Source organism: Perissodus microlepis, chromosome 14 (genome assembly GCF_051167445.1).
Source record: "Perissodus microlepis isolate ML-2025 ecotype Zambia chromosome 14, ASM5116744v1, whole genome shotgun sequence".
Classification (NCBI taxonomy): domain Eukaryota; kingdom Metazoa; phylum Chordata; class Actinopteri; order Cichliformes; family Cichlidae; genus Perissodus; species Perissodus microlepis.
In genome coordinates, this window is record NC_140474.1 from 3,704,250 (window position 1) to 3,731,123 (window position 26,874).

The window sequence follows — 26,874 nt, forward strand, 5'->3', positions numbered from 1 at the left end:
CATTTTCTGCAGATATCTAAAAGTCTAGGCTTCTTTTCCCACCTTCAGGAGGCGCCCCCTGCTGGTAGATAAGGTGTAAGGCACTTGAGTTTTAAGCAAAACTTGTAAGATTTGTAACAGTTACTGGAATTGGACACTAGTTTTCACACGCGTGTGTATCGGTAATGCTCCTGTGGCCTCTCCACTGAGGAAATCCTGGAAACCTTCAGCGGGTTTTCCGCCTTTACTGACTGAACACATCTGGGACTGTCTCACGCAACGCAATAAAAACCCTCCGGGACTGTTTTTCCCGCCCAGGTGAGCATCTACCTGGGCGGATTTATCAGGGGGCGTGGCTTATCCGCGCACCTTATAAACAGGAAAGAGCGCTGAAAGTCAGGTAGAGCACGGTTAATGTTCGCCATGAGAAAGTCTCTGAGTGTATCGTCTGAGAGCTCCCTGCCGCCGCCGCCGGAGGACGACGTGGACTCGGTGTGCTCCGACGAGCTGCTGGGCTCGCAGTCCCGCCGCTGGCTGGCGGATATTCTGAGCCGGGGCATACCGCCGGAGAGCGGCGAAGTGAGCCCGGCGAGCGGGCTGTTCGTGGACTTTAACTTCCCCATGGGAGAGCTGGAGATGCAGCCCGGGGTCAAGTGGAAGCGACCAAAGGTAACTACGAAAGGGAGAACAAACCCGTAACAGCTGCGTAACGTAAATGCATAAAAAAACTCCCACAGAGTAAATGCTGCAGTATCGAGCTCTCTTCATTTACATATCACACACACACATATGTATGCGCATTCTTCTTCAGCACATTTCAAAAGGTAAGTGGGCTTTCTGCTCCACAGCTAATAGTCACTTTGCAGATTACAGATGTTGCACATACACACTGTGACACCATCCTGCAGGGCAGTAAAAGACCAACACAAGTAGCGTAAATAAAATAGTAACGGATTTCAAATAATAGATAAACACAGGCCAGTTTGCACTGCCCGAGTGTTTTCAGGTGTCACGCAGACACAACAACAGTACACGATGCAGTTTTGAAGTGCTTTACTTGTATTTCAATTTCATGCTGCCTACAATAAAGTATTAGTACAGCGTGATGCGTGTAGCTGGTTATTCAGAGTTCTTTAAAACCAGCAGCTCTCTTCTTCCTTCTGTAATAATGTTGTAATCACTGTGTATGTCTACACTATGTGCTCGAAGTTGTCTGGTAGTAAAAATCTTTTTCTCCTGCCACCACAGAGAAACAGCCTGCTATGAGAAGGATAATCTTTTAACATTTTACATCATTGTGCACATTTTGACTTTAGAGTTTCATATCTGGGATCTTCGTGTGTTTTGCATGTGCATTTTTATCTGTTGTGCTGCACCACAAATGTTTTACTCATTAACTTTTAAATATGTAAATATATACATACAGTTAAAAAAATGGTATATTGAGAAAGCTTTCCTCCTTTGGCGAGGATGAAAAAGCTGAACGTAATGATTTATTCCTTTTCTTCTAGACATCTGTTAGACTGTTAAAAAGTTTCATGTTTTTGATGCGATATTGTGAATAAAAGACTTGAAATACAGTAAAACACACAATATTACAAAGCTTCAAAATAAACTCCCACAGAGCTCCATGGGTTAAGTTAGGAAGTGAAGTGAAAGCCTTTATTGTCATTATACTGGTATAATGAGATTTAAAACAGCTCCATAAAGGTGCACATGTGCTTAACACATTATAAAAAAAATACAATAATATAACTATACATGTAATATAAATATACTGCACTGGGTGACACAGACAGACAGCCAGAGAATGATGACACAGTCAGTGCAAATTAGTTTTGTGCAAGTTTTGAGTTGAGTACGGTGATGGCTTTGGGGAAGAAGCTATCCCCGAGTCTGTTTGTTCTGGCCCGTATGGATCTGAAGCACCTGCCGGAGGGGAGTAGGTTAAAAAGATGGTAACCGGGGTGGCTGATGTCCTTCAAGATGTTTCTGGCCCTGCTGAGACAATGGGAGTTATAGATGGCAGACAAGGAGGGCAGGGGACAGCCACTGATTCTTTTGTGCTACGTTTACCACCCTCTGCAGTCTCTTCCTGCCTGCCTCTGTGCAGCTGGCGTGCCACACTGTCACTGCATAGGTCAGCAGGCTCTCGATGGTGGATCTATAGAAGGTCACCAGCAGTGGGGTGTTTAGTTGCTCCTTCCTGAGCACCCTTAGAAAGTGTAGCCACTGCTGGGCCTTCTTGACTAACACAGTGGTGTTGACTGACCAGGAGAGGTCTGCAGAGATGTGGACACCAAGGAGTTTGAAGGATTCCACTCGCTCTACAAATTCACCGTTGATGTGCAGGGGGGCAGGGGCAGCTCTCTTCCGCCTGAAGTCCAGGATGAGTTCCTTGGTCTTGGTGATGTTAAGTGCCAGATTGTTTAATGCACCCAGCTTCAGGACCTCATCTCTGTAGGCTGCCTCATTTCCCCCTGTGATCAGTACTGTGTGTGATGCTGTAATTATCATTACAGAGTAACAGTCACATTTACACAATAAAGACTGTATTTATACTGATTAAAATACTTTTAAGAGCAGCTGAGGTCACTTTGAGAACACCTGGATGGTTTTTTAAATACCAGGTAAAGGCAGATGGACAATAACTAACACCACACGTTATAACAGGAAGATTCCACTCAGCGGGTCACATTGCAGTTTCAAATTACACTTAATTTCACTACTTATTTTGTTTCTCTGAGTCTCTCTGGGGTTTTTTTTTACCTTTAACATTAAAAACTCACCTGGTAAAAATCAAAATTCTGGTGGATCTCTGTGAATCACTGTTACCAGTTACAGCCTTGTGCCAGATGTGAACCAGTTGTTCTTTTGCCCTGTAGTGTCCCGAGTTGGTCAACTGGAGAGTTACAATCAGTGTGTGACAGAGTCATATTTGCAAGGGTGTGTTTCAGAAAGGCTCCACAGAGATAAAATGAAGGCAACCCAAACCCTGCAGGGCAACAGGAGGGAAACAAAGACAGGGCTCAGTGTTGTCCTTTAGTTCTGTATTATCCTGCATCCGCTCGCTTTGCTTCTCTTCTTTCTGACTTGAGGGCTGGGCAGGATGCAGGGTGGGTGAGATTAAATCTGCTGCTAAACACAGTCTGTGTTGGCTAAATATGTAAAATATGCAACTAAGGTATCTGAACAGGAAACAAAGAATGCAGCCTTTCTGTTCACTTGCTTTAATAGAATATGATGTACGGTATATACTATAGTTTGACAGGTTTGTTTTATATTTGCTAATATATGTAAGATAAAACAAAATAACACGCATGTGCACGTTACACCGGTTAAGGCGCTCGTTAAAGTTTGGCTGATGGCTCACATTTCTGTCTTCACATGCAGAGCACAAATTTTGAGCATGTTACTTCTTGTTTCATGGTTTTATAACTCAGATCGTAGAGCTTCATGGTTCTAATGATTGACACTGATGAGATAATCACATCATCTCAGTGACTGATTGAGAGGTTTTGCATGTACCACTCTGGCTGAAATTCAGTTTGACGATAGAGAGATTTCCCCTCCTTGTGGGACCCTGGATAGCTCAGTCGGTAGAGCATCAGACTTTTAATCTGAGGGTCCAGGGTTCAAGTCCCTGTTCAGGTAAGTTGTGTTTTAGCAACAACCCTGTGTGTAAGGAATAAACAGCTTGCCCCTAACAATGGTCTGCAGCACTTTTAGTTTATATAACACTGTGGAAAGCAGTTTTGGGAAAGGGAACTTTAAAACTCATGTAGTCAGAAAATGGAAAACTTCAAAGCTTCATTTAGACTTCTACAGGAAATTTACGTCCTAACTTACGTAGTGACCAGAAGCTCCTTTTATCCCTACACTGAAGCCTTGCACGGCATTCAAGTCTTTAGGACAAACATCAACCTGTAGTTACATTTTTGCGGCATTGCATTCAAATTGAGTTCCGGTTGTGGCATAAGTTACAAAGTAGATCTGACACAGAGGTATAATTCAGGTGTATAGCATCACACCAACCTTTGCCTTAACTGGAGGCACTTCTTTCAGAGTATCATGGAAACGCTCTTGACACATTAAAACTTGTTTACCTTAAAACATTCCCTTTGGCCAGTTTCAGGGTGTGTTCCATGTCTAGAAATAGATTTTATTTAGGTTTCCATGCTTAAAGCAGTGTAGTATTCATTAAGATTGAGTCACTGAGTTCCTATAGATAGATCATGGAGTCTGTACTGACTGTTATTGTACAAACTGTATCTACACAAGGCTTACTGCCTGAATGGAGCACGCAGGATGCAGTGGGCACAAACTTGCTTTCTGTAAATTCCCTCACATAGAATCAGAAACAGAACTTCCTGCTGCTGCTGACTCAAAAGACTTCAGATGGCAGTGAAAAGAAAAATGTCAGAAGTTCTTTGTCTTTGGTCAAAACAGGAAGAGCTGGAAGCACCACAGAGGTGAAAGGACAGAGGTTTAAAGTCTGATCCAGTGTTTACAAGAATAAAGATTAAAACAAACCTGAATCCATAAATGTTAAATATTTGAAATAGGATGTAAAGTTAACTTTTTCTTCAGGTATTACTCATCTTCATATTCTATGTATTCAGTGTAACCTGAAGTGTAGGCTAATATAACAGCAAACTGTACATTAGCAAACTTCCTGGAGTGCGTCATCCACAGCTGCAACATGTCTCTTTCATTTTCGTTGGTGTTTAATAGTTTCATTTATCGCTGTTTGCATCTAAATACCAAGAAAACTGTTCAGCAGTGTGAAGTTAGATGTGTCTGTTTACAAAATCCTATAACCTGTATAGACCGATGCAAACAAAAGAAGACAGTTAAAGGCAGACATTTCTGAATGGGCAGGCTGTGCATTAGTACAACACAGACTGATTTAGGGAGAAGGACACATGTCACAGGAACACCATCACAATGAGAATTGTCCTTCCTCTTACGCTGCATTAAGCCAGTGTTGACAGAATGAGGCCATAAATCCTGCATCGCTCCCTCCTAAATCAAACCTCTGAGTAATTACCTCAGAGACGCTTGTCACTCGTGTGTTCACCATCGTAGTTTGACACCTCACTGTCCAGGAAATCCATAGAAATCCTGTAACTGTGGACTCTTTACCACAGACATATGGATTAGACACATAATGTTACTCAATTAAGTCAAGTTTACTTTTAAAGCACTTTTTATTTTATTCCCATCATGCAAAAAGTAAAAAAACAAAACAAAACAAATACAACATACAAGTGCATGTAAGATTAGAAGGTTTTGCACATTAAAAAAATGAATGCTATAAGTGTTTAAAAAAATTCTATGTAGTGAGAGTAGAGGGCAGGTGTATGGGAGATGGAGGTAAGCTCAGTAGAAACAAAACAGAATTCCTGTGTATGAATGAGATGTAAGAGTGAAGCTGCAAAGAGCAGAGGTAGTGAAGATGAGTCAGCCATCCAAAGCAATGCATACAGCACAAGAAGAGAGTGCAGACAGGGTGGAGTGGGAGAAGATGAGTGGGGGTGATTTGTAACAGTATGATAGCAGCAAGAGTAAAAGGGAAGGTTTCAAAGATGCTAGTGAGACCTGCTGTGAGCAATGGTTTGAAGAAGGTGACAGTCATGAAACGAGAAGCTGAGCTGAAGGTTTTAAGATTTTGATTGGGAGTGAGCAGGATGGACAGGATTAGAAATGAGTAATTATCCACACATTTATCTCATATCGTTAGCTCTTGATATCAAAGCCAACACGTAGTTACATTAACAGCTAATCATTTCAACTGCTAATATCCACATTTTTAGGTAAGAATTTGAACTGTTCCACTAACCATTAGAGCCTGGGCAGCTCTGTAGAAAAGCATCAGCCTTTTGATCCTGGGTTCAAGTTCCTGTTCATGCTTTGGGGTTTAAAAAATGTAAAGTATACTGTCTTTGCTGTGTTGTACCACACAGGTTACTTCAAGAACACGGTGCTCTATCCGGTCGTTAAGTGATGACGTGACGAATCCTACTTCCGGGCCTAAAGTAGTCTGCGTTTAATATGGCTTTTATGTTGTTAACATGTTTAATGTTTTGTATTTTCTTCTATTTAATCTCAAAAAAACAGTCAGTGATCACTGTTGACCTCCCTCGGCTTTTATTACCGCTAATCATTTATTTAAGCTCAGTTTTTAAAACCTTACGATGTAACTACAGCCCAGCCCATGCAGCAGTATATGAATGACTAACCTCGTATTGTGGATGGATTATCTCAGTTGTTCTCCTGGCTGAAGTTTGGTCCTTTTACAGCATCCTGCCTTGCGATTACATTTGTTCCTGACCACCGAGAACACTCACGTTAACTTTTATCGAGTGGAAAAAAAGTTAGCTTGTTTATATTATGCTAACATAGCTGTGTCGCTAGCGGTCACGTAGCACATCATTATATACCAGCTAGCCAAACTTCAGTAACCCTACAAACGTCACTGCTGTTTAGTTTTCTGTCTTCATTTATGTTGGAAGTGATAACAGAGCTGTATGTTTTAATTTGTTTCCAAAACCCCACAGTCAGCACATGCTATATTGTATTTAGATAGAAGCCAGTGAGCTAACTTCCTGCTAACTTCTAACTCCGTTAAATGTCATAAATTCCGTTTTCATGGATGCCTGGATGTTAAACTCAATTGTTACACCTGGTAGAGCAGAACGCTGATCATTTTATTAAAGATGAAAGACTTTAGACAGTTTTTCAACTCTCAGTAATGCCATAGTGATGTTTGATATATGGACCTGCAGCGGAGTTTAGGCCCAGACACGGCTAGTGACGTCAGACTTAACGACCGGATAGCTTTCACTCATAAAAAGGTGCCCATAGTTTTTTTTTTTCATTGATTCCACCATTAATGTCATGATCAGGGGGGATTCTCTCATATCTGTTAACTATGTGCAACCTAGATAAGTGTAAAGGCAGAAGGCCTGAAGTGGTAGCAAACGTTGATGCCACACACATTTTTGAAGACTGCATATGCTGGTGAATACACAGACAGTTTTTCAAAGTGTTTGTACTGATAACAAGTCATAAATGAAAGGAATTCATGAGTATCTCCTTTTAACTCTTTGCAATCTGAGCAAGTCCAAGTATGCGGACTGACTCAAGTGGCCACTAGAGGAAGTTGTGGGGACGTCATAGATCTCAGGTTATAATAAAAGTTGCTTCTTATCTTATCTCAGTTACTTTTGAATTGTCACACGAATGATCATTATTTATAAAAATTTGATACATTTTATTTATGCACCTTTAAAAATTCTATCATGATAAACACTGAACATTGGTGAAACTCATGTCAGTCTTCCTGTCTGACTCGGAGTCACACATCCGGCAGTGTGCCAAGTTTGTGCCACAATGTTCTGATGGATGAACTTTTATCTGCCTCTCCCTTTGGCTCTGCAGACAAGTCAGATCAAGTTTATTTGCATTCATCTTCCTGCTCTTTCTTGTCTTTGTTTCAACCAATCATTGCTCTGTTTCCAGGAACTCTGTTCATCACCTCAGTTCATAGTAGATGGCGCAACGAGGCTGGATGTTTGCCAGGGGAAACTCGGTAAGTAGAGATCTCCTGTACTACTCGGTTGTATAAGCTAAGTATTTTCAGTTCAAGTGGACCTATTCTGCTCATTTCCACCACCTTTTCATTCTTGGACTCCACCAGAGCAGCTTTGCATGATTTGCTGTTCAGTCTAATCCTTTGCTTTGCCCACTGTCAAAAATAAGCTGCTATAGCTTATTTCTGACAGCCCTTGAACCCCAGGAGTGCACTGATGTGGTCACCAGAGCTGGCCCCACCCATTCAACATAGCACTACTGATTCCAGGAAATGCCCTGCAGCGTGTTTTACAGGCCTCCTAGAAATGCTAAGTCTGTTTTTGACAGGAGGGAGGGCAGGAGTCGGATAAAGACACAGCACAGATCCAGTCTGGATAAACAACCTCGTGCTGATGTTGATAGTATTGTGCTGATTCAATTCAGTTCAGTTTAATTTTATTTATATAGTACCAAATCACAATAACAGTTGCCTCAAGGCACTATATAATGTAAGGTAAAAACTCACTACAATAACACAACAGAGAACTCCAACAAACACTCGACCCCCTATGAGCAAGAGCTTTGGCGACAGTGGGAAGGAAAAACTCCCTTTTAGCAGGAAGAATCCTCCAGTAAAACCAGGCTGTTCTGCTGGAAGATTATGTGTATAAACACATAGTAAGTGGAAAATGTGACTAAAAAAAGAAATCCTCCAGCAGCCTACACCCTCAAACCAAGTTTTAAGACTAGTCTTAAAAGTAGAGAAGATCAAAGAGATGCTGGAACCTCTCCCAGCTGACACTGGGTCACTTTGGAGGGTGGGAGGGGTGCACCCTGGAAAGAGTTCAGGGCCATTGAAACTGTGTATATCTCTGTTGCAGTACTTGCACTGGTGACTGGGTAAAATTAACTGAGCTGAGTGGCATCAAGGACAAAACAAATCGTATACAATAGCTACATCAGATTGAGAACCTCAGGTCTTTTCTGTTCCTTCCACACAGGTGGGTCTGTGTCACACCCTGAAGACCAGGTTAAACATGTTCCTCCTTCCTCAAATACAACAGTGCAAACAGCTCTTTGTATATGCTGTATGTCAGCGTTGAATAGATGTTACACCCAGCACGTAAAGGTTTAATGGAGGCTGTAGGTGAAAGATGGCGCACGGCTTGAAGTGATTTAAAATGGAAAGAGGACCATTCAGCATTGTGCACTGAAGCTTTAAATGATGTCATGACCTACTTCATTCTTTTCCAGGTGACTGCTGGTTACTTTCGGCTATAGCGTCTCTCTCCATGAATCAATCGCTGCTCAAGAAGGTTGTGCCTCTGGGCCAGAGCTTCCAAGATGGATACAGTGGTTGCTTCACTTTCAGGGTACAAAAGCACTTTTTAATATGCAGTTATCTTCTTCAAGTGAATTCTCAGCCTAAATCAGATGATTTAGGCTGAGAATTCACTTTCTCTCGCTGTGTAGTTCTGGCAGTACGGTCAGTGGGAGGAGGTACGGATCGATGACCTGCTGCCCACTGTGGACAACAATCTGATCTTCCTCAGCTCCCCAGAAAGACAGGAGTTCTGGAGCGCCCTGCTGGAGAAAGCCTACGCCAAGTGAGTCCCAGTCAGCCGCTGTCTAGGTGTTCATGTCTCACTGCACATTTCAGCCTCTCTGATAGACATGTGGACTTCTTTTGCCTGTTACATAACCACAAATCCATATTCCATATCCATACGTTTCACCTAAACCCCTTAATTTTATCCAAAATTTTAGCATCATACTATGAATCTTTCCTGAGTTCCAGGTCTTTCAAGTTCGAGTTTTCCCACCAATTCTGAGCCCTTTATAAGAATGGGAGATAATGACATGACAGCATGTGTTTTTCTACTCAGAACGAATCACTGCTAGAAGATCAGCCTGGTGTCGTAATGTTAATAAAAAGGGAGAGCGTTCATATGCTGTAAGCTGCCACCTATCCCACACGGTGATATGACGCTTGAAGAATTACCCAAACTATACTTTTTGAACGTCTTGATGCATTCTCAATCATCCAGGAAAGAAAATCTCCAAAAGTTGATTCTGTTCATCTGGACGTAGCGTTTTGTGGGAGAAACGTTTCATCACTCATCCAGGTGACTTCTTCAGTCTCAGCCGACTGCAGGTTTCCCCAATCTTATAAACAGTACATTTGCATAATGACTGAAACCAGCCCACTGAAGGAACAATGGGCTGGGAGGTCAGTTCCTTAATCTTAATTATGCAAACTCTCATGACCATTGATCAACAACCACTGACCAAAACCCACTGATCAATGGCCATGAGTCCCATTCACAGAGAGTTGGGGAATGGCTGCAATCACAGGTACGCTACGTCCAGATGAACAGAATCAACTTTTGGAGATATACTTTTTGAAGTTTTCTCCAGTGAATTATCAGATACAAGACAAAACATGAAGGGTACGGGTGCTTATTTCTGTTCCTGTGTGTGATGTTATATCCCATGCTGCTGATGCTTAAAACTGAATTTAGAGGAAATAAAAAATATGTTGTTGTTTTTTTTACATAGTGCCATGCGGAGTGAACATTTTCCAGATTTTGTTGCATTTATATGGAAAAAAAAAATATGACTATATAGCAGCGAGAGAAATGATAGAACAAATAAACATGTAAACATGCTGAAATGGCTAAATAGTAACTAACATCCAGTGTCTGTGTTTTAAAAGATTCTAAATTTTAGCGTCTGTTCCTACTCAGAGTATTGTGGATAATTTGAGCATCTGTTCTTCACACTTTAAGAACAAGTAGATGATAAGTGAGTGAAAAAGTGGTCATAATAATAGTAAGGATAATAATAATATCTCAAACATTAAATGTCGCATTGTTCAAACCTTTCCTGGGCAGATTTGTCAGTCAGAGTTCAGTTAGAAAGGCAAATTCAGGAGATCTTTAGAAAACCGTTCAGAAAACCTCTGATATTTCCCTTTCTGTCCCAGGTTGAAGGGTGGCTACCGAGCTCTGGACATGGGCTTCCCTCATGAGGCCATGGTGGATATGACGGGCGGGATGACAGAGGTTTTACAGGTGGCCTCACTTCCCAGAGACTTGCCGACCTTCCTCAGACACCTGCTGGTCAGAGGAGCACTCATCAACTGTGCCAACTGCCAGGTACAGTAAGGACCTGTGAGGGATGATTTAGATCTGAACCTGCTGGGAAACACGGAGGCATTCCTGCACTCATTTATGAGTCATATTGTTTGTTTTCCTTCTGTCCTCACTGTGGTTGGTTGGCTTTTTCCCCCTCCAGGGTCCTCTGGAGCAGAGGAATCAACTGGGAATCATGTTTAGACATGCCTACGCTCTGACTGCAGTGGATAAGGTAACTGTCACTGAACACGACCAAGAAATGTTAAAGTCCTAATTACACATAAATACAGATGTGAAACTGCAAAAGCAGGACAAATTAAATGCAGTGTTTCTGTATCTTAAGTAGAAATCTAAGTGACTCATAGCTGCTCTTCACTGCACTCTCACCTGATTTGCCTCCTCTCCTGCCAGGTGAGGACGACACACGGCACTGAATATCTGGTGCGAATCCTCAATCCTTGGGGCAACACAGAGTGGGAGGGGCCCTGGAGTGACTTCAAAGGGTATGAAGATCATCCAATGAGCAGTGCTGAATAAAACTTACTCTAAATTTAAATCCTTTCAGTCAAATCAAAAATGGCATCAGAAGAAGAAGTAGCTGGTAATGCATAGGAGGAAGTGAGGGGAGTGAATGGGCTAATCGCAGTAATCGTGGGCCACCTGGACGTGACGTGCAGAGCATAGATCACAGTTTCTTGTGGTTCGTGGTTTTTATTACAGTTGTCTAAAGTCAAATGTCAGATTAAAATTGAGTGTCTTGTGAAAAAAAAGACACTGAAAAAAGGGAAGTACAAAAACACAGAAAATAACATGAAAACATCTTAAGGCTGTGAGAAAATTGGAAAAAATAGTTTAATAATCTTAAAATAATTTATCTAATCAATACGTTTGCACTGATCTCATGGCTCAATTTACTGCCTCTTTAATCTGAATCCATGAGGTCACATACAAACCAAAATGTCACCTTACTAACTCACCTTCTTGAGTACATACTTCATACATTTACAGCACGTTTACAAACCTCTGTGTTTGCAGTCAAGAGTGGAAAACGGTGAGCATCGAGGAGCAGAAACGACTCGGCAGAGTCAGACAGGAGGACGGAGAGTTCTGGTGAGTTTATCGTAATGTCATACCAGCGACTGTCACACAGCTTTTATGGGCCCCCCCCCCCGTGGATGTTCCTGCTCATCCCGGGGTAGATACTCAGCAGGGATGAATGAAACGGTGACAACGATGATTAAAACGACACCAATAGTTCCAAACAGAGCAGATGAGATGATTGCAGTGAAGAAACCAAATGTGTCTTTGTTTTTGAACTTGGATGTGCCAATGCTATTCAAACACATTAAGTATTTACAGACGAAGGAAATCTGTTTGGCCAGTCGCTCTGTTCCTCTCTCTCTCTGTCAGGATGTCGGTGTCGGACTTCCGACAGAACTTCGAGGTGATGGAGGTCTGTCACCTGACGGAGGCTCTCGGTGAACCAGGCTCCAGCATGTTGCCTTTGAGCTGCATTATGCATCATGGCAACTGGGCGCCGAATATCACAGCAGGAGGTTCTCCTCAAGGAGGTAAGACGGGTGATGACGTGTGTCAAATGTTTTGTGCCTCACTCTTAACTCTGAACCTCACAAGCCCAGCAGCTGGTTTTAAAACTGTAGATAAAGCTGGGATATTTAAAACTAGACAGAAGTTCACCTCAACTATCACAACTGAATTTAAGAGTAGGGGCCAATCTGGCAAACAGTTAGTTTCATGTGTTAATTAGTCACTATTAGCCTTAATCTTTGCGCTTGCTGGCAGTGAACAGAAAGTCTTTAAAAGAGCCACGCCTGAACAGGGACTTGAACCCTGGACCCTCAGATTAAAAGTCTGATGCTCTACCGACTGAGCTATCCAGGCTCTGAAAGTTGTGTAGTGCACTCTGATTTTAGCATCAAATATGACGAAAAATACAAGAACAATGTTTTAATATTTCTTGCAGCCGACACAAAGGAATAGGAATACAGTCTCTCCTGAGAGTCAATTTTAACTGATGCTCACCAGGGAAAGACCAAAACTTTAGCGCCTCCTGCTGCCTGTGGACAGATTCCTCAGGCATCTTCCAGAAATGGTCACACTCTTTTCTGCACAATTTGTCAGTAGGTGCAGTTTTTTTCTTGTTATCTAGAAAATACAATACTAGTCAAAAGTTTTAGAACACCCCAATTTTTCCAGTTATCTATTGTAATTCAAGTTGTTCAAGTCCAACGAATAGCTTGAAATGGCACAAAGGTAAGTGGTGAACTGCCAGAGGTTTAAAAAAAGGTAAGGTTACCCAAAACTAAAAAAAAGAATTTCAGAATTATACAAAAAGGGCTTTTTGTATAATTCGGCTTTTTGTATAAACCACATACCATAGTATTATACAGAATAAGACAAAGGGACTTGCCTAGGCCATGAAACACCGCTGTGAGAGGCACCCTGAACCAAAACGGCTACCACAGCATTCTGCAGCGCCATGCAATACCCTCTGGTATGCGCCTAGTTGGTCAGGGGTTCATCCTACAGCGGGATAATGACCCAAAACATAATCCAAGCTATGCCAGAACTACTTGAAAACACGGAGTGTCCAGCACAGTCCTCCATACTTAAACCTCATCGAGCTGGTTTGGGATGAACTGGACAGAAGAGTGAAAGCAAAGCAACCTACAAGGTCCACATTTATGGGAACTTCTGCAACAAACAGATTTCTATTGTAGAAAGAAAGCTACGGGTGTGTTCAGCTGTTATATCTGGTGGCTACTTAAAGGTTAGAATGCATTTTGGTCTATGAATTGATTCCATGATTTCTTTTTGAACTCCAATTGCTTATTTGTACTATGCTTTCATTTCAGAGTGCAATCAGACATTAAACGGCATAATTGCTGGAAAAATCGGGGTGTTCTCAAACTTTTGACCGGCAGTGTATTTCTATGGGCTCAAAATGTGGTCATAAATATTTTGTACTTGTAAAAAAGATTTGTATGTGTAAAAAGAATTTGTGTGTGCGTAAAAAAGATTTGTGTGTGTAAAAAAGATTTGTATGTGTAAAAAAGATTTGTGTGTGCGTAAAAAAGATTTGTATGTGTAAAAAAGATTTGTGTGTGCGTAAAAAAGATTTGTGTGTGCGTAAAAAAGATTTGTATGTGTAAAAAAGATTTGTATGTGTAAAAAGAATTTGTGTGTGTGTAAAAAAGTTTTGTATGTGTAAAAAAGATTTGTATGTGTAAAAAAGATTTGTGTGTGCGTAAAAAAGATTTGTATGTGTAAAAAAGATTTGTGTGTGCGTAAAAAAGATTTGTGTGTGCGTAAAAAAGATTTGTATGTGTAAAAAAGATTTGTATGTGTAAAAAGAATTTGTGTGTGTGTAAAAAAGTTTTGTATGTGTAAAAAAGATTTGTGTGTGCGTAAAAAAGATTTGTGTGTGGACTTAGCCCAAAACAAGTTACAAGTTACAAGTACGAATTTTGACCCTATTTTTCTTTCTTTCATCTGATTGGTCAATGTCATGTCAATCACAAATGTAACAATCCAATCAGAGAACAGATGGGTTTGGCTGTTGGAGGGGCGCTTTTTTTGAACTGCAGGTCTTTGAAGGGAATAAATGCCCTTTTACATGCCAACCCAGCGTTTTCCTTCATCACCACGAAGGAAAACAGTCTGTGGTCGTCCGAGTTTGGTGATTTTTGTGTCACAGGTCTACGTGTTTAATATAGGGACTTCCACAGCCTTTTCAACAGCGCTGCGGACCGTGGGGTGGGGGCGGGCAGTGTTTTGGAAATGACAGTCTTCATTACAAAGCTTTCTTCGTTATGAATTAGCATAGATGTTTTTATTGAACAGTTGAAGAACCAGCAAAAAAAACAGAAACTCTTGTAGAGGACATAAAGTCAGAGATAGAAAAGACAAGGAGCAGGTGCATCTAGTACAGGTAGAGCTGCTGCAAAAACCCACAGAGCCCAGCAGCCAGCGCAACAAATTCTGGATCCTTTGCTTTTAGTTAGCAGTTAGCATTAGCAGCACATCCTGCGTCCGATGTGAAAGGACTTTTATGCTGCGCACTGTGACTCACAGCAATGGTCCCGGGTCAGCCCTGACTTTGTGTTAAACTAATCCTAAAGTAATGATGGTATTTCTAACCACTGATATAGCACAACTTTATCCTTTCAACAGCTGCTGAAAGCTAGGGGACCTAGCTGCTATCGGATATTTATATAGAGATCCTCCAGCTTCAAACTGTATTACCCTTCAAGGACCTGCAGTTCAAAAAAGCACCCCTCCGACAGCCAAACCCATCTGTTCTCTGATTGGATTGTTACATTTGTGATTGACATGACATTGACCAATCAGATGAAAGGAAGAAAAATAGGGTCAAAATTCATACTTGTAACTTGCAGGGTTTTTTTGGGCTAAGTCCACACACAAATCTTTTTTACGCACACACAAATCTTTTTTACACATATAAATCTTTTTTACACACACACAAATTCTTTTTACACATACAAATCTTTTTTACGCACACACAAATCTTTTTTACACATACAAATCTTTTTTACAAGTACAAAATATTTATGACCACATTTTGAGCCCATATATTTCGCTCCAGTCTCGAGCATAAATTATCAAGACGTAAGAAGTGAAGCACCTTTGTAACTGTGAACAATGAGCGTTAAACCTGAAGTTTCCCCTCTAATCCCTCTGTGCAGCACAGGTCTCTGACACGCCTGTCTGTCTGTTCCCAGATGCAGTTTTTTTTTCTTTAATTTTATGTGACAGTCTTTGTTTCACTTATACATTATGTCATATATTACATTTGACGTGCAGCACTCAGAAATAATCCTTGTGCTTTTGTTTGAGATCTCTGACTGTATAATGTTTATGAAGGATTCTGTAACTCTCAACAAGCTGAGATGAGCTTATTTGTACAGTCTTTAATAACAGAGCTGCAGTTTTACAGGTAGACCAAGTTTTGATATCAGACACTGCCAGGTAAACAGTTAGGAATATAGCCACACAGAGATCACACGCATGGAGTCTGGTTTTGGGTAACTGGGCTTCTCGTGATCCTGTTCTAGGTCTGTTAGCTTCTGTTTAAAGATCTTTGGACAGAGGACCAATAAATTGTACATTTGGAGGCAGTTAAATCAGGTCCAGCTTGGAACATGAAAAAAATAAATTATGAAAAGAAATGTTAAAAGTTACACACGATAGGAAAACTAACAATGTGTTTGTGTGTGTCCAGGTTGGTTCTATCAGAACCCCCAGTTCTACTTTGTTCTGTCAAAGGCGGACCAAAACCCCGACAGCGCTCAGAAGACCTGCTCCTTCGTTTTGGCTCTGATGCAGAAACACCAGAGACGAAGAGGCATTAGTCTAGCCATCGCCCTTCACGTATACCCGGTATAGTCACGCACACGGGGTCTGGTGTTTAAATGAAAGGCATAAATGTGATAAAAGTCCTGCCCAATGGCTCTTCTCTCTTTGGACTGACTTCCTGAATAGCGCAGTAGTCGCTATTATTTTTATTCCTATATGAAGGTATTATTGCGATATTTAGTTCAGCTTGGAAGCTGCTATTTTACAGAGCAGAAAGTGAACATGGACGGTTTTATTAGATAGTTTTATTCCTCTGAAATTTCAATCGATGTGCTGTTTATTCATATTAAGGTGCTTCTTTGGAGAATGACTACAGACTGTGAGGCTGTCAGACTGACTATATTTGAAATGTCATCGGTATGAAGGCGCAAGCAGATATTTTGAGGAAATGTCTCTTGCTTAGTTTATGACCATATGTTAGAAAGCAGCTCTTTCTTGTCAGGAGCCTGGATAGCTCAGTCGGTAGAGCATCAGACTTTTAATCTGAGGGTCCAGGGTTCAAGTCCCTGTTCAGGCGATGTTGCTTTTAATCTGTTATAACACTGTCAAAGGGCCCGTTGTGCCAATAGATTTACTGAGTTTATCTGAAGATGGTTGAACAGAAAAGATATCAAACAGCTAACTAAGCAAACACTTAACTCCTGGGTCATCTGTAGCTAAAAACAAAAGTTGGAAACGTTCACCTGAAGAAGTTAAGGGATCCAGTGATCAGTAGTTCATATCAAAACGTGTTACCAAGGTGACTGCTAGGTGTTCAGACTTGCCCCTAAAAGGACGTCAATAAAAGCTGAACATATTTGGTTAAACTGTTTAGATCAGAAAGCATCTGAAAAGCTGTTAAAGTCTTTCTAAACTGTACTTGATGCAGAAACTGTGGATGAAAGGAAATCAAAGGTAATTTCGCGTAAAAATAAACAATAAGCTCAAATTAGTCCAGGACCCGTTCAGACTGAACATAAACTGAGTGATGAAGGAACGGCTGGCGTAAATGAGTGTGTGCTGTCTCTCCAGGCCCATCCTAAGAATACGTACCTGTCCCGTGAGGACCTGAGCGCGCTCCGCCCCGTCCTCTACAGCCCCCAGTATGTCGCACGGCGGGAGGTTGTTCTTCGTGGCTCGCTCCCACCGGGTTGCTACATCATCATCCCCTCCACCGCCGAGCCTAATCAGCAGGGAGCCTTCCTCCTGCGGGTGCTGACGGAGCAGGGCAACAATGCCACGTGAGTCATGGAGTTCTGTTGCCGTCTTGTTATTGTGTAAAACCGGATGTGGAGAGCGAGGGGCGGACCAGACTGTGAAAGCATTCATGAACGACCTGTGATCGACAAGTCGTTAGTAAATGAGCACACCCTGAATAATGCTCTTTTCTGAAACACAGAATGAATTTACAAATTTAACTTCATTTTATGTGAAATTTCTTTAAATGTAAAATTAAGTATTTTTACTGTGGTCACACAGGAAGGGAGCTGGGAGGTGTTTTCCCACCGTTAGTCCTTTTGAATGAAAGTCACCAGAATAAAAAGCAGGTTTAAGACTTTTCAGACATGGAAGCTGACTTCTCTATATTTCTTTGATTGTTTTGGTGTTTGTTACAGACCAGCTCGAAAACCATCAACAGAAGACATCGCATCAATAACAGAGGTAAACCAATCAGCAGTTAATTTAATAGACTCAAACCAGTGAGAGCTGCAGATGTGAACTCTGATGGGAGTGTGTCTGTAGAGCCTTTAATATTTTGGAAGCGAAATTTAAGGTTTCTCTTTAGAAAAACTTTTATCCAGATTATTAGATTAAAGATTGTGAAACAGAGGAGCACATAATTGCATTACTTGGAATAAGCAAAAAAAAAAAGAAAGAAAAGAAAATATTTGTATTAAATGTCTGAAAAATGTTTGAATAAATCCATCTAGAAGTAACTTAGCAGCTGTCTGGTTGTGCATTTTGAAGCCTACCCAAATGTGCAGAAGCTTTTTTTAGTGCTCATTAGGACAAAAAATGCTTCTACAGTGCATTACATAGGTCCTCTGTCAGTTAGGTTTTAACTTCAGGCGCTGCTTTTTGTTATAGTGGACTGAAAATGACCGCGTTAAGTGCAGAAGACCTGCACGTTTATCTTAAAGCTAGTCCGCCTGAACAGGGACTTGAACCCTGGACCCTCAGATTAAAAGTCTGATGCTCTACCGACTGAGCTATCCAGGCTCTGCCTGAACTCAGAACTATGTGTATATTCACAAGTGGTGAATACGCTGAACTGATAATAAAATGTGACAAAATGCTGACGGTTTCTAAAAGACTGTCTAATCTAGGGGTGATTGTGAATCGGAATCGAATTGATTATAGAAATCATTGACGATACCCAGCCCGAGTCTGACCCGTTCCCACTGAGTGTCGAGCCAGATGACATTAGGCTTCCACTTTGAACCACATCATATGCTTTTTGCAGACTACCTTGCTCAGGTAGCGGCCTTCAGCTGGCACTGGAACAGCTGAGCTCGAAGCGGTAGGAATGAGAATAAGCGCCTCAAAATCTGAGGCCTCAGATTTCAGCTGGAAAAGGGTGGAGTGTCCACTCTGGGTCAGGGATGAGTTGCTCCAAGCGGAGGAAATGAAGTATCTCCGGATCTTGTTTACGAGAGAGGGGAGTGGGGAGCAAGAGATTGACAGACGGACCGGGGTAACGTCAGCAGTGATGCGGAGGCTGCACGGGTCCATCGTGGTGAAGAAAGCGCTGAGCATGAAGTGTGGAGCTTTTAATGTACCGGTCGGTCTATGCCCACGTGTAGTGACTGTAAGCGCAAGATAGAGCAGTGGTGTCCAAACCCAGGCCTCGAGGGCCGGTCTCCTGCAGGTTTTAGATGTCCTTGACCCATCACAGCTGATTTGAATGGCTAAATGACCTCCTCCAGAGTAATGAACTAATCATTTCAGGTGTGCTGACCCAGCGTGAGATCTAAAACCTGCAGGAGTTGGCCAAACCTGAGATAGAGATTAGAGTTTTAAAACACACATCACCTGAACAGGGACTTGAACCCTGGACCCTCAGATTAAAAGTCTGATGCTCTACCGACTGAGCTATCCAGGCGCTCCTTCCAGCTGCCTGACAGCTGTTTGACGTTTCTGTGGTCTTGTAGTGGCCAGGTGAAGATTTTTGATCTAATAAAAGTATTGACAACTTACGAGGCTGGAAATAAATAATGAGATATGCAGCGTGTTCATTTACTCTGTGTTTCTCCCGCCAGCTTTCATTTCCTCACCAAGCTGCCCTCCCTTCACCTCAGGCCATCAGACAGTTATTTCAGAAACACTGCAACAAGGTGAGATTGAAGCACACAGCTGCCTGTTCTTGCCCTGCCATTACTGGTTGATATAAGAGGTTTTAACAGAAGTAGTGAAACACTGACCCCTTTATGTCTTTCTTGTGTCATAAGAAGGGATTTTGCAAACCACTGCACCTCTACAAACTTCTGACTGAGGCCATTCAGGGTGGAGGTCAGTAATCCTGCTGTTCATCCTGCTTGTTCAGTCATATTTCTTTCAGCAGAAGATTGTTTCAAAACTTCAGTCATCTGAACTGCGTCCAAAAAAGAAAACTAAATAACCTCAAAAAGCTAGCATTATGCTAACTAGCCTCCAAGTTAGGTGATGCTGCTACTGAACTCCAACAGATGCTGGTAAATGCATAGACTGGATGTAAAAGATGGACATAGACATGTTATTTTTAGTGGGGTGACCTGGTTGAGGGTGTAACATTGAGCATTACACCCTGATATAAAGCCCGTGGCTATTTAGAAATGATGGTGGCTCAGGAGCTGAGGAAGTCAGAGTTGGTCTGTGTACACCCCACAACACGTGGAGCTTCTGCCAAAAACAAAGTTTTGGGTGATTTTTGCATTTTGGAGAACTGCTGCATGTCCACTTTAGAGTTTTCTCACCTACAGAGCCCCACACCCACCGCTACTGAACTGCCTGTTTAGGGTTCATTAACATAACGACATCAGCATTCACACCAATGATTGGAGCGAGACTTGGCTGCGTCTACACTAATCCGGATAAATTTGAAAATGGTGTTTTCGTCTAAAAATGCTCCACACAATCGTTTTCAGTGGTTTCTGAACAGCTGTTCATCCACACTGAAACGACTGAAAACGCTTACGTTCCTGTACTGCGCATGCGTGAAATGTAAGATGGTTTGACCTGCGTGATTTCCATCTGCTGTTTATTTACTTTCCGGCTCTTTTAAACGTCGCGGCAAAATGTTGAGAAGCACCGAGTTTTTTAAATGGACTAACAATGAGGTGGAGTCGTTGCTGCGAGTAACACAAAAGTAGCAAAGTTGCAAAAGCGAGTGAGAATTAAGAATGTGAAGAAATCTGGAGCATGTACAGACTGATATTAATCTTTAATAGAGCTGTCAAAATTGAGAGCAAACAAAACAACTGCTGTATAATGCCCTCCACCATCCTAGGTCACATGACTGCATCACATGACTAAAATGCGTCAACATTTTCGAAAGGCTCCGTTTTAGCAGTCTACACTAAGACGCGGAAACAGCGTTTTCAAATGTATCCATTTTGGAGAGCGTTTTCAAAAAGCTCAGGTTTTCCTTGACCAAAAACGCCGTTTCAGTGTGGACGGGAGGCCAAAGCGGAGAGAAAAAGATGCGTTTTCAAACGAAGACGTATTAGTGTGGACATGGCCTTAAACATCTGTTGGTATTTACAGTGAAGAAAAACACCCAGCCTCACACACTGCTTTGGCCTTTTTACATCAGGTCTGTATGTCTGTGTTAAAATGTTCCCTCTGCTGTGTTCAGTGTTGGCAGGAAGCGAGAAGTACTTGGCTTTGGAGCACTGCAAGAGCCTGGTGGTCCTCATGGATGTATCCTTAAAAAACACACAAGAGTGTGACACAGGCAGACGAACTGTGTGATGAGAGTGTTTGCAGTACTAGGTAATTCGTACCCTTCACACATCTGTTACCGGCAGACTCTCAGCAGCCTGTCAGCTCGGTGTCCTCCGAGGCCTGTCGGGATATTTCTGGTTTAATTTCTTTGACCTGAGAATTTTCTCCAGAGCCAAGGCATCGCTCAGCTAAACTGGCCCGAGTTCCAGAGTCTTTGGGACAAGATCAGGAGGTGGACGGTAAGATCATCACCAGCAACATCAACAACACTGCTAACATTGCGGTGGTAGCAGAAGCTGAATGCAACTGGCAAGCTCACTCCTTACACGAACTCTCAATTTTTAAGTCTTGTTAAACTCCTCATTTCAGGAGAGACCAAAATAAATGCATGAACATGTCTGAACTAAAGCCACAGAACACGTTTTCATTGGTTCTGTGTGAATTACACTTTAAAAAATATATAAGTACATAGAAAAATGCTGCAAAATGTATTTAATGAGTTTTAAAAATGGTCCAAAAAGAACTTTGGGGAGAAAAATAACTCATCATTAAGTAAAACCATCACAGCTTTTCACATTAAAACCAACAAATCTACACTTTTTTCTAGCTTCTAGTGTTTGTTATGCAAACTTCAAAATACATATCCATATTAAAATAATACAAATCACTGCAGAGCCCGTGCTGTAGTAGCTGACGTCCGCGCGCTGTGTATCTGTAAATGTACAAATAATTGCAGTATTATCCATGCGCCAGTCAATATACTGCATTTACATCATATATTACTATCAAAGAGACGGTTGTGGAGGTCACCGTTGAGGCATAATCAGGCACATTTCTGCGACACCATATGTCCAGATATAGTCTAGAACAGCGATCCCCAACCCCCGGGCCTCGGACCAGTACCGGTCCGTGAGTCGTTTGGTACCGGGCCGCGAGAGTTGAGGCTCAGGTGTGAAATGTATGGTTTTCAGGGTTTTTAATCAGTTTTCAGCGTTATTTTGTTATCGTTTTGATTGTTAACTCGGTTTTCCTGGGTCTTTTCACGTGTGTTATGAATAAAGCTTTTTTTCGGTACCGGTACTAGTTTTTTTTGTTGTATTTATCCGCGACACATTAAAGGCCGGTCTGTGAAAATATTGTCGGGCATAAACCGGTCCGTGGCGCAAAAAAGGTTGGAGACCGCTGGTCTAGAATACACTAAAAATAAACATTTAAAACATAAAAACGACTATAACAGACAAACTCAGTCTGGAAACCAACTAATTTGAAAGAAACCAATGCTGAAAATAAAATAAAATAACATTTGTAAAACTTTTCCAGCTCTGATTCTGTTGTGATGACATCAGGAAGCACTGTGATGCAATCTGAAGCCTAGATTTGTTGCACCGGATAACACTGGACATATTTTACTCTCAGAAAACAGCACAAAAAGGTGGACAAGTCCAACCAGCAGCATCAAGTTATGTGACACAAAATGTGCCCCACACCTTCCAGGGTGGGATTACTAAAAGGGAAAGTGTATGTTTGTGCGAATGCAGAGTAGACCATGGACGCTCGCTGCTGTCGCCGTTTTATCAGATTATAACAGAATGTTTGTGTATATGCAGCTTTTCAGGCATTTATTTTTACTGTTTTTAATCTCTCCTCAGGATATCTTCCTCATGTATGACAAGGACAAAACTCAGCGCCTCGAATATCAGGAGGTCATGCCCTCGCTGAAAGCAGCAGGTAGCATTCACAACACTTTTTCATCCTGTGTCATTTAACCGCTGAGGGTCTCCATCGGTCGGTAAAACTCCGACCAGCAGAGGGAGCCAAACACCTTTTTTGCTCAACTCGTGATCCTAAAAGGGTCACGTTTGGTCACATATGTAACTAAAGTCCTGTGTTTCCCAAGTCGTCACATTAGTCAAACATTTTTGCACCATTAAAGTTAAATTAATTAATAAGCAGACAGTTTTGATTACATGAAATGAAAAAAATGTGCAGTTTGTGTGGAGAACTTTTTTTTCTGAAGTCATTAAAATCACAAAACACAAACGTTTTGGTTCATCACTCATACGTCACTCAGACGGGAGCTGCCTAATGGACTGGCTGGGATCAGGGAAACGAGTGTGCGGTCATACATGTCACCTGTGCACATGTGAAGTTTATTGCAATAAAAACAGGTATCCCACCCAGTGCTTCTGCACCTGCATTTAACCCCCACCTCTGCTCCATCTGTCCCTGCTGCAGGCATCCGGGTGGACGAGTTGGTGATGCAGCTGGTTGGACTGAGATACACGGAGCCAGACATGACCATCAGTTACCCCGGCTTCCTGTACCTGCTGATGAAACTGGAGAGCATGATCCGTAAGAGGGGGTGATGCGGGGCGGGGTGGGGGTGCAAGTATTCTTACAGCTTTCTGACTGTCTGATTCTTTTTATTACTGAGCAGGAAAACAGTTCAAGCCTTTCGTATTAACAGTTACTTTCTTCTTTTGTAAAAAAAATTGCCTCCCCCAAAAAATAAAATTCACGTCTACTTTTCACGTTTAGCTTAAACTGCCCATAATAACCCTGTTTGTTGTGTCATTATACACAAGCTCGTTTTGCCCAGAATCAGTCATGTGATGTTTTAATTTGAACTAAAAGTTAAAGTTAAAACATCACATGACAGGAATGTTTGGAAAACCTCTATAAGCCAACTCGACAAACATTAGCTGTGTCTCAATATCGTCTTTTCGTCCTCTTGCAGACAAATTTCAGGCATACGACGTGATGGGAACGGGAGCAGTAACCATCAGCTACAGACAGGTATGAATATAGTGTAACGTTAGAGCTGAAGAGTGAACTTAGCGATCCTTTAAATGTGAGAGTCCTGTCACTTCATGTCCCACGGTTGTAAAAACAGAACAAAATGAAACAGGAATCGCGGGGCGCGCAGCGGTTTGTGAGGCTGAAACTCACTTGTTAGGACCTGTACAGTGGGTGAGAGGTTGTTCTCATGAAATGTCATCTGGTAAAGTCTGACTCTTCAAATATCATTACAACATAACCTCAGGCTTCTTTAGGTAACCAATGCATATTAAGGCTACGAGTACGTGTGAAACTGCTTTCAGCTTTGCAGTTTTCACTGTATGAAATGTCATAAAAAGTAACAGTTAAAGGGAATTGTGGAAGATCTGGAAGTGCAAGAAAACTTCAAGATGAAAGTGAACGTCTCCCCTGTGCAGCAAGGCAAAGATAAACACCCACATAACTGCAGAGAACCTGCAGGGAGCTTTAGCTAGCAGTCGAGCAGTGACATCCCGAGTAATTGTGAGCCAGTTTCTGTAAGCAGGGGTGATCAGAAGGAAACGCTGTTGCAAGTCTACAGAAATGTGCAGCATTTGATCCAAAGAACACTTAAAGAACACTTCATCAAGTCTTAAACGTACAGCCGTAAATGTTCAGCTCTGTGAATGTGTGAGAGTCAGCAAGCATGTCCGTCCAAATCAGAAATGCAAACCTGACCAAAAAAACAACACAAACTGTGAATAAAGTGAAAGGATGCTTGCTGAACTTAAATGGGCTGCTTGTAGAAGGCAGACTGAAGTATCTCAGAAATGTACGTGGTCTCATAAACAGTGCAGACAGAGCTGCTGTGGAGTCACACACAGGTTTGGGTTTGTGCTTCTTGCAATGGACACAGTAGAGAGCGCACAGTTAGTATGATGGCAGCTTTAATGTCAATAATGATATATAACTTCTTCTGCCCTCTGATTGGTTCCAGTGGCTCCACATGACCATGTACAACTGAACTGAACTGCTCTACCCAGACACCCTCACCTGGATCACCTCAGTTTAGTTTTTCCTGCTCTTTTTTCATTTTTGTACGTTTGTGTAGTTCTGTGCCAAAAATGTTTATTGCAGAAAAAGAAACATATGGCAAACAGAAAAGTGAATATTTCTGAAGCTGTTTTTATTTCCTCACACACTCAAACAATAGCAATGGAAACGACCTTAAGAACTCTCCTGAGTCGTGCAAACAGCCAGAGTCAAAGGTCAAGGCAGGATGTGCTGCTGTGAGGAAGTTTATGATGAAACTTCAGTGACTTCACCTTCATTGTCCTCTCAGTCTGACATCATTTCTCAACATGCCTCTAAATGAGAGACAATAAACACAGAGCCTCTTCAGTTTTAACTGACTTTTACTTTGTTCAAAACCACAGAAGACTGTTTGCCTGTGTCCCAACACCGATCATCATACATAGAATAATCAATAAAATATGCTGTCCTCCTGATCAACATGCATTTTTGTTCAGATTCATTTAATTTACACTCAAAATCTAAGTGTGTGTGCGTGCATTCATGTATGTGTGTATGTTTGTTAACTTGTCTTTTGTGTTTCATTGTAAAATTTTAGGTTTTTATCTTGTGAGTTTGAGTATACTGATGTGTGCTATATTAAGAAAATTGTCATAATTTATGTGGAGTAAACAAAAGGTTTGGTTTGAGATTAGACAAAAAAAATCTGTTAAAACATTTCAGTGTGTTGTAATTACGTTCAGATCAGTTTTATTTACACCAGTTGACTCAAGGTGCTAATTCAAGTGGTTTCCAAGGAAACCGGTCTCCTGCTGTCACGGTTTGGCATGGCAAACCGTGGGGGGTGTGGGGAAGGAGGACCCAGGCGCGGTGCTCTATGTACAAGCAGTGCGTTTATTTACAGTGATGGAACAAAACAACAATAAATCCCAGTGCTTTCCCTGACTCCCGTGTCGTGTCTCTCCATGACCAGTCCGTGTCTCAGTGCTCGCCGCTCCCGTGTCTCAGCACTCCTCGTGCTGGCTGCTGTCTGGCGCTCCACACTTCTCCTGGGGACACAATAGACGCAGCCGTCAGGACACACACACACACACACACACACACACACACACACACTAACTCAGCTCAACAGGATGACTAACATGGAGTCTCACGGAATGATCCCGCGTCGGTGGGAGCTCCAAGACTCTCTTAAGTAGCTCCCCCGACGAGGCCTGATCAGCAGCAGATGTGTGGCTTCGGGTGTGGCCAGTCCCCAGCAGGGCCACACCCACCAGGCCTGAAGGCGCCCGCAGAAACACATATACACACACACGCAAACAGGGAGAAGGACAGCAACACCAAATATACATACAATAATAATATAATTCATAACTGCTCAGGGATCCTGGGTCACTCCGACCCAGGACCCTGACACCTGCACCTCCTCTGAGCTGCATTTTTAGCCCATGATAGATGACTTTGTAGCCAAAAAAAAGAGAAAAAGGCAATGTTTATAGCATGCAGTTGTGACATGTAAGTACATGATGAGTTAAGAAGCTCAGTGCATCACTGTGCCTCGGCAGCCTACGGCAGCATAACTATGGAGGGTTCAGGGTCACCTGATCCAGCTGTAACTACAAGCTTTATGATAGCTAGAGAGAGGATTCTCTTAATATGGTCATCTCAGGTACACAGCCATTCAAATCTGCTGTTCACAATGGACAGTCAATCAGAGCAAAGCTATCTTAAAAGAATAAAGGCATGCAAAGCTACTCTACTGGCGTCTTTTAATTTTCTGCGAGTCTTTCCCTCAGCCAGACCAGATGTGAAGCTTTAAGCTGATCACTTATCTCCTTGTTGCCTGGTTATGTGAAAGTGCCGTACGGTGACCGTAGCCATGGGAGATCTTCTGAGAAATGACCCTCTGTCCTCTGCTCATGGCTGGAATGCGTAAATATCCGTCTTCCAGCATCATTCCTCAAAGTGAGAGCAGTCAGAGATGCACATACCAGCGGGTCTGTGTGTGTGTGTTTGTGTGCTTCCTGCATTTTTAGAACTGCATGTCACACTCATAGATCCACGCTCTTCAGTGGAAGCTGCTCAAATTATTATT

General features: G+C 42.0%; 1 protein-coding gene and 5 non-coding genes across 7 annotated transcripts; 3 read left to right on the plus strand and 3 right to left on the minus strand.

Annotated features, from left to right (window-relative positions):
- The first annotated feature begins 181 nt into the window (after positions 1–181).
- LOC146372880 (calpain-9) lies at positions 182–25,775 on the plus strand. 2 transcript variants are annotated; one of them, XM_084951144.1, is made up of 20 exons: positions 182–648; positions 7,504–7,573; positions 8,809–8,927; positions 9,028–9,161; positions 10,541–10,712; positions 10,852–10,923; positions 11,103–11,194; positions 11,727–11,801; positions 12,102–12,262; positions 15,955–16,112; positions 17,100–17,308; positions 17,684–17,729; positions 19,328–19,402; positions 19,517–19,577; positions 20,902–20,966; positions 21,161–21,229; positions 22,640–22,718; positions 23,226–23,342; positions 23,728–23,786; positions 24,745–25,775. In XM_084951144.1, exons 1-20 carry the CDS (start codon positions 394–396, stop codon positions 24,769–24,771), a joined length of 2,115 nt encoding a protein of 704 aa, XP_084807270.1. In that variant the 5' UTR covers positions 182–393; the 3' UTR covers positions 24,772–25,775. The 2 variants fall into 2 exon arrangements, with proteins under 2 accessions (XP_084807270.1, XP_084807271.1); XM_084951145.1 differs by having other exon boundaries at positions 19,520–19,577.
- On the plus strand, positions 3,561–3,633 carry trnak-uuu (transfer RNA lysine (anticodon UUU)). The gene has a single exon. It is a non-coding gene; the product is annotated as a tRNA-Lys (tRNA).
- trnak-uuu (transfer RNA lysine (anticodon UUU)) lies at positions 12,521–12,593 on the minus strand. The gene has a single exon. It is a non-coding gene; the product is annotated as a tRNA-Lys (tRNA).
- On the plus strand, positions 16,533–16,605 carry trnak-uuu (transfer RNA lysine (anticodon UUU)). The gene has a single exon. It is a non-coding gene; the product is annotated as a tRNA-Lys (tRNA).
- On the minus strand, positions 18,215–18,287 carry trnak-uuu (transfer RNA lysine (anticodon UUU)). The gene has a single exon. It is a non-coding gene; the product is annotated as a tRNA-Lys (tRNA).
- trnak-uuu (transfer RNA lysine (anticodon UUU)) lies at positions 19,098–19,170 on the minus strand. Its single transcript has one exon. It is a non-coding gene; the product is annotated as a tRNA-Lys (tRNA).
- Positions 25,776–26,874: the final 1,099 nt, after the last annotated feature.

Excerpts from the sequence above, each read along its gene's own strand:
- LOC146372880 (XM_084951144.1), top strand. The coding sequence starts at position 394 with ATGTTCGCCATGAGAAAGTCTCTGAGTGTATCGTCTGAGAGCTCCCTG. Across the intron at positions 10,924-11,102 it reads CTCTGACTGCAGTGGATAAG|GTGAGGACGACACACGGCAC; the intron begins GTAACTGTCACT and ends CTCTCCTGCCAG. Across the intron at positions 19,578-20,901 it reads TGAGGCCATTCAGGGTGGAG|TGTTGGCAGGAAGCGAGAAG; the intron begins GTCAGTAATCCT and ends TGCTGTGTTCAG.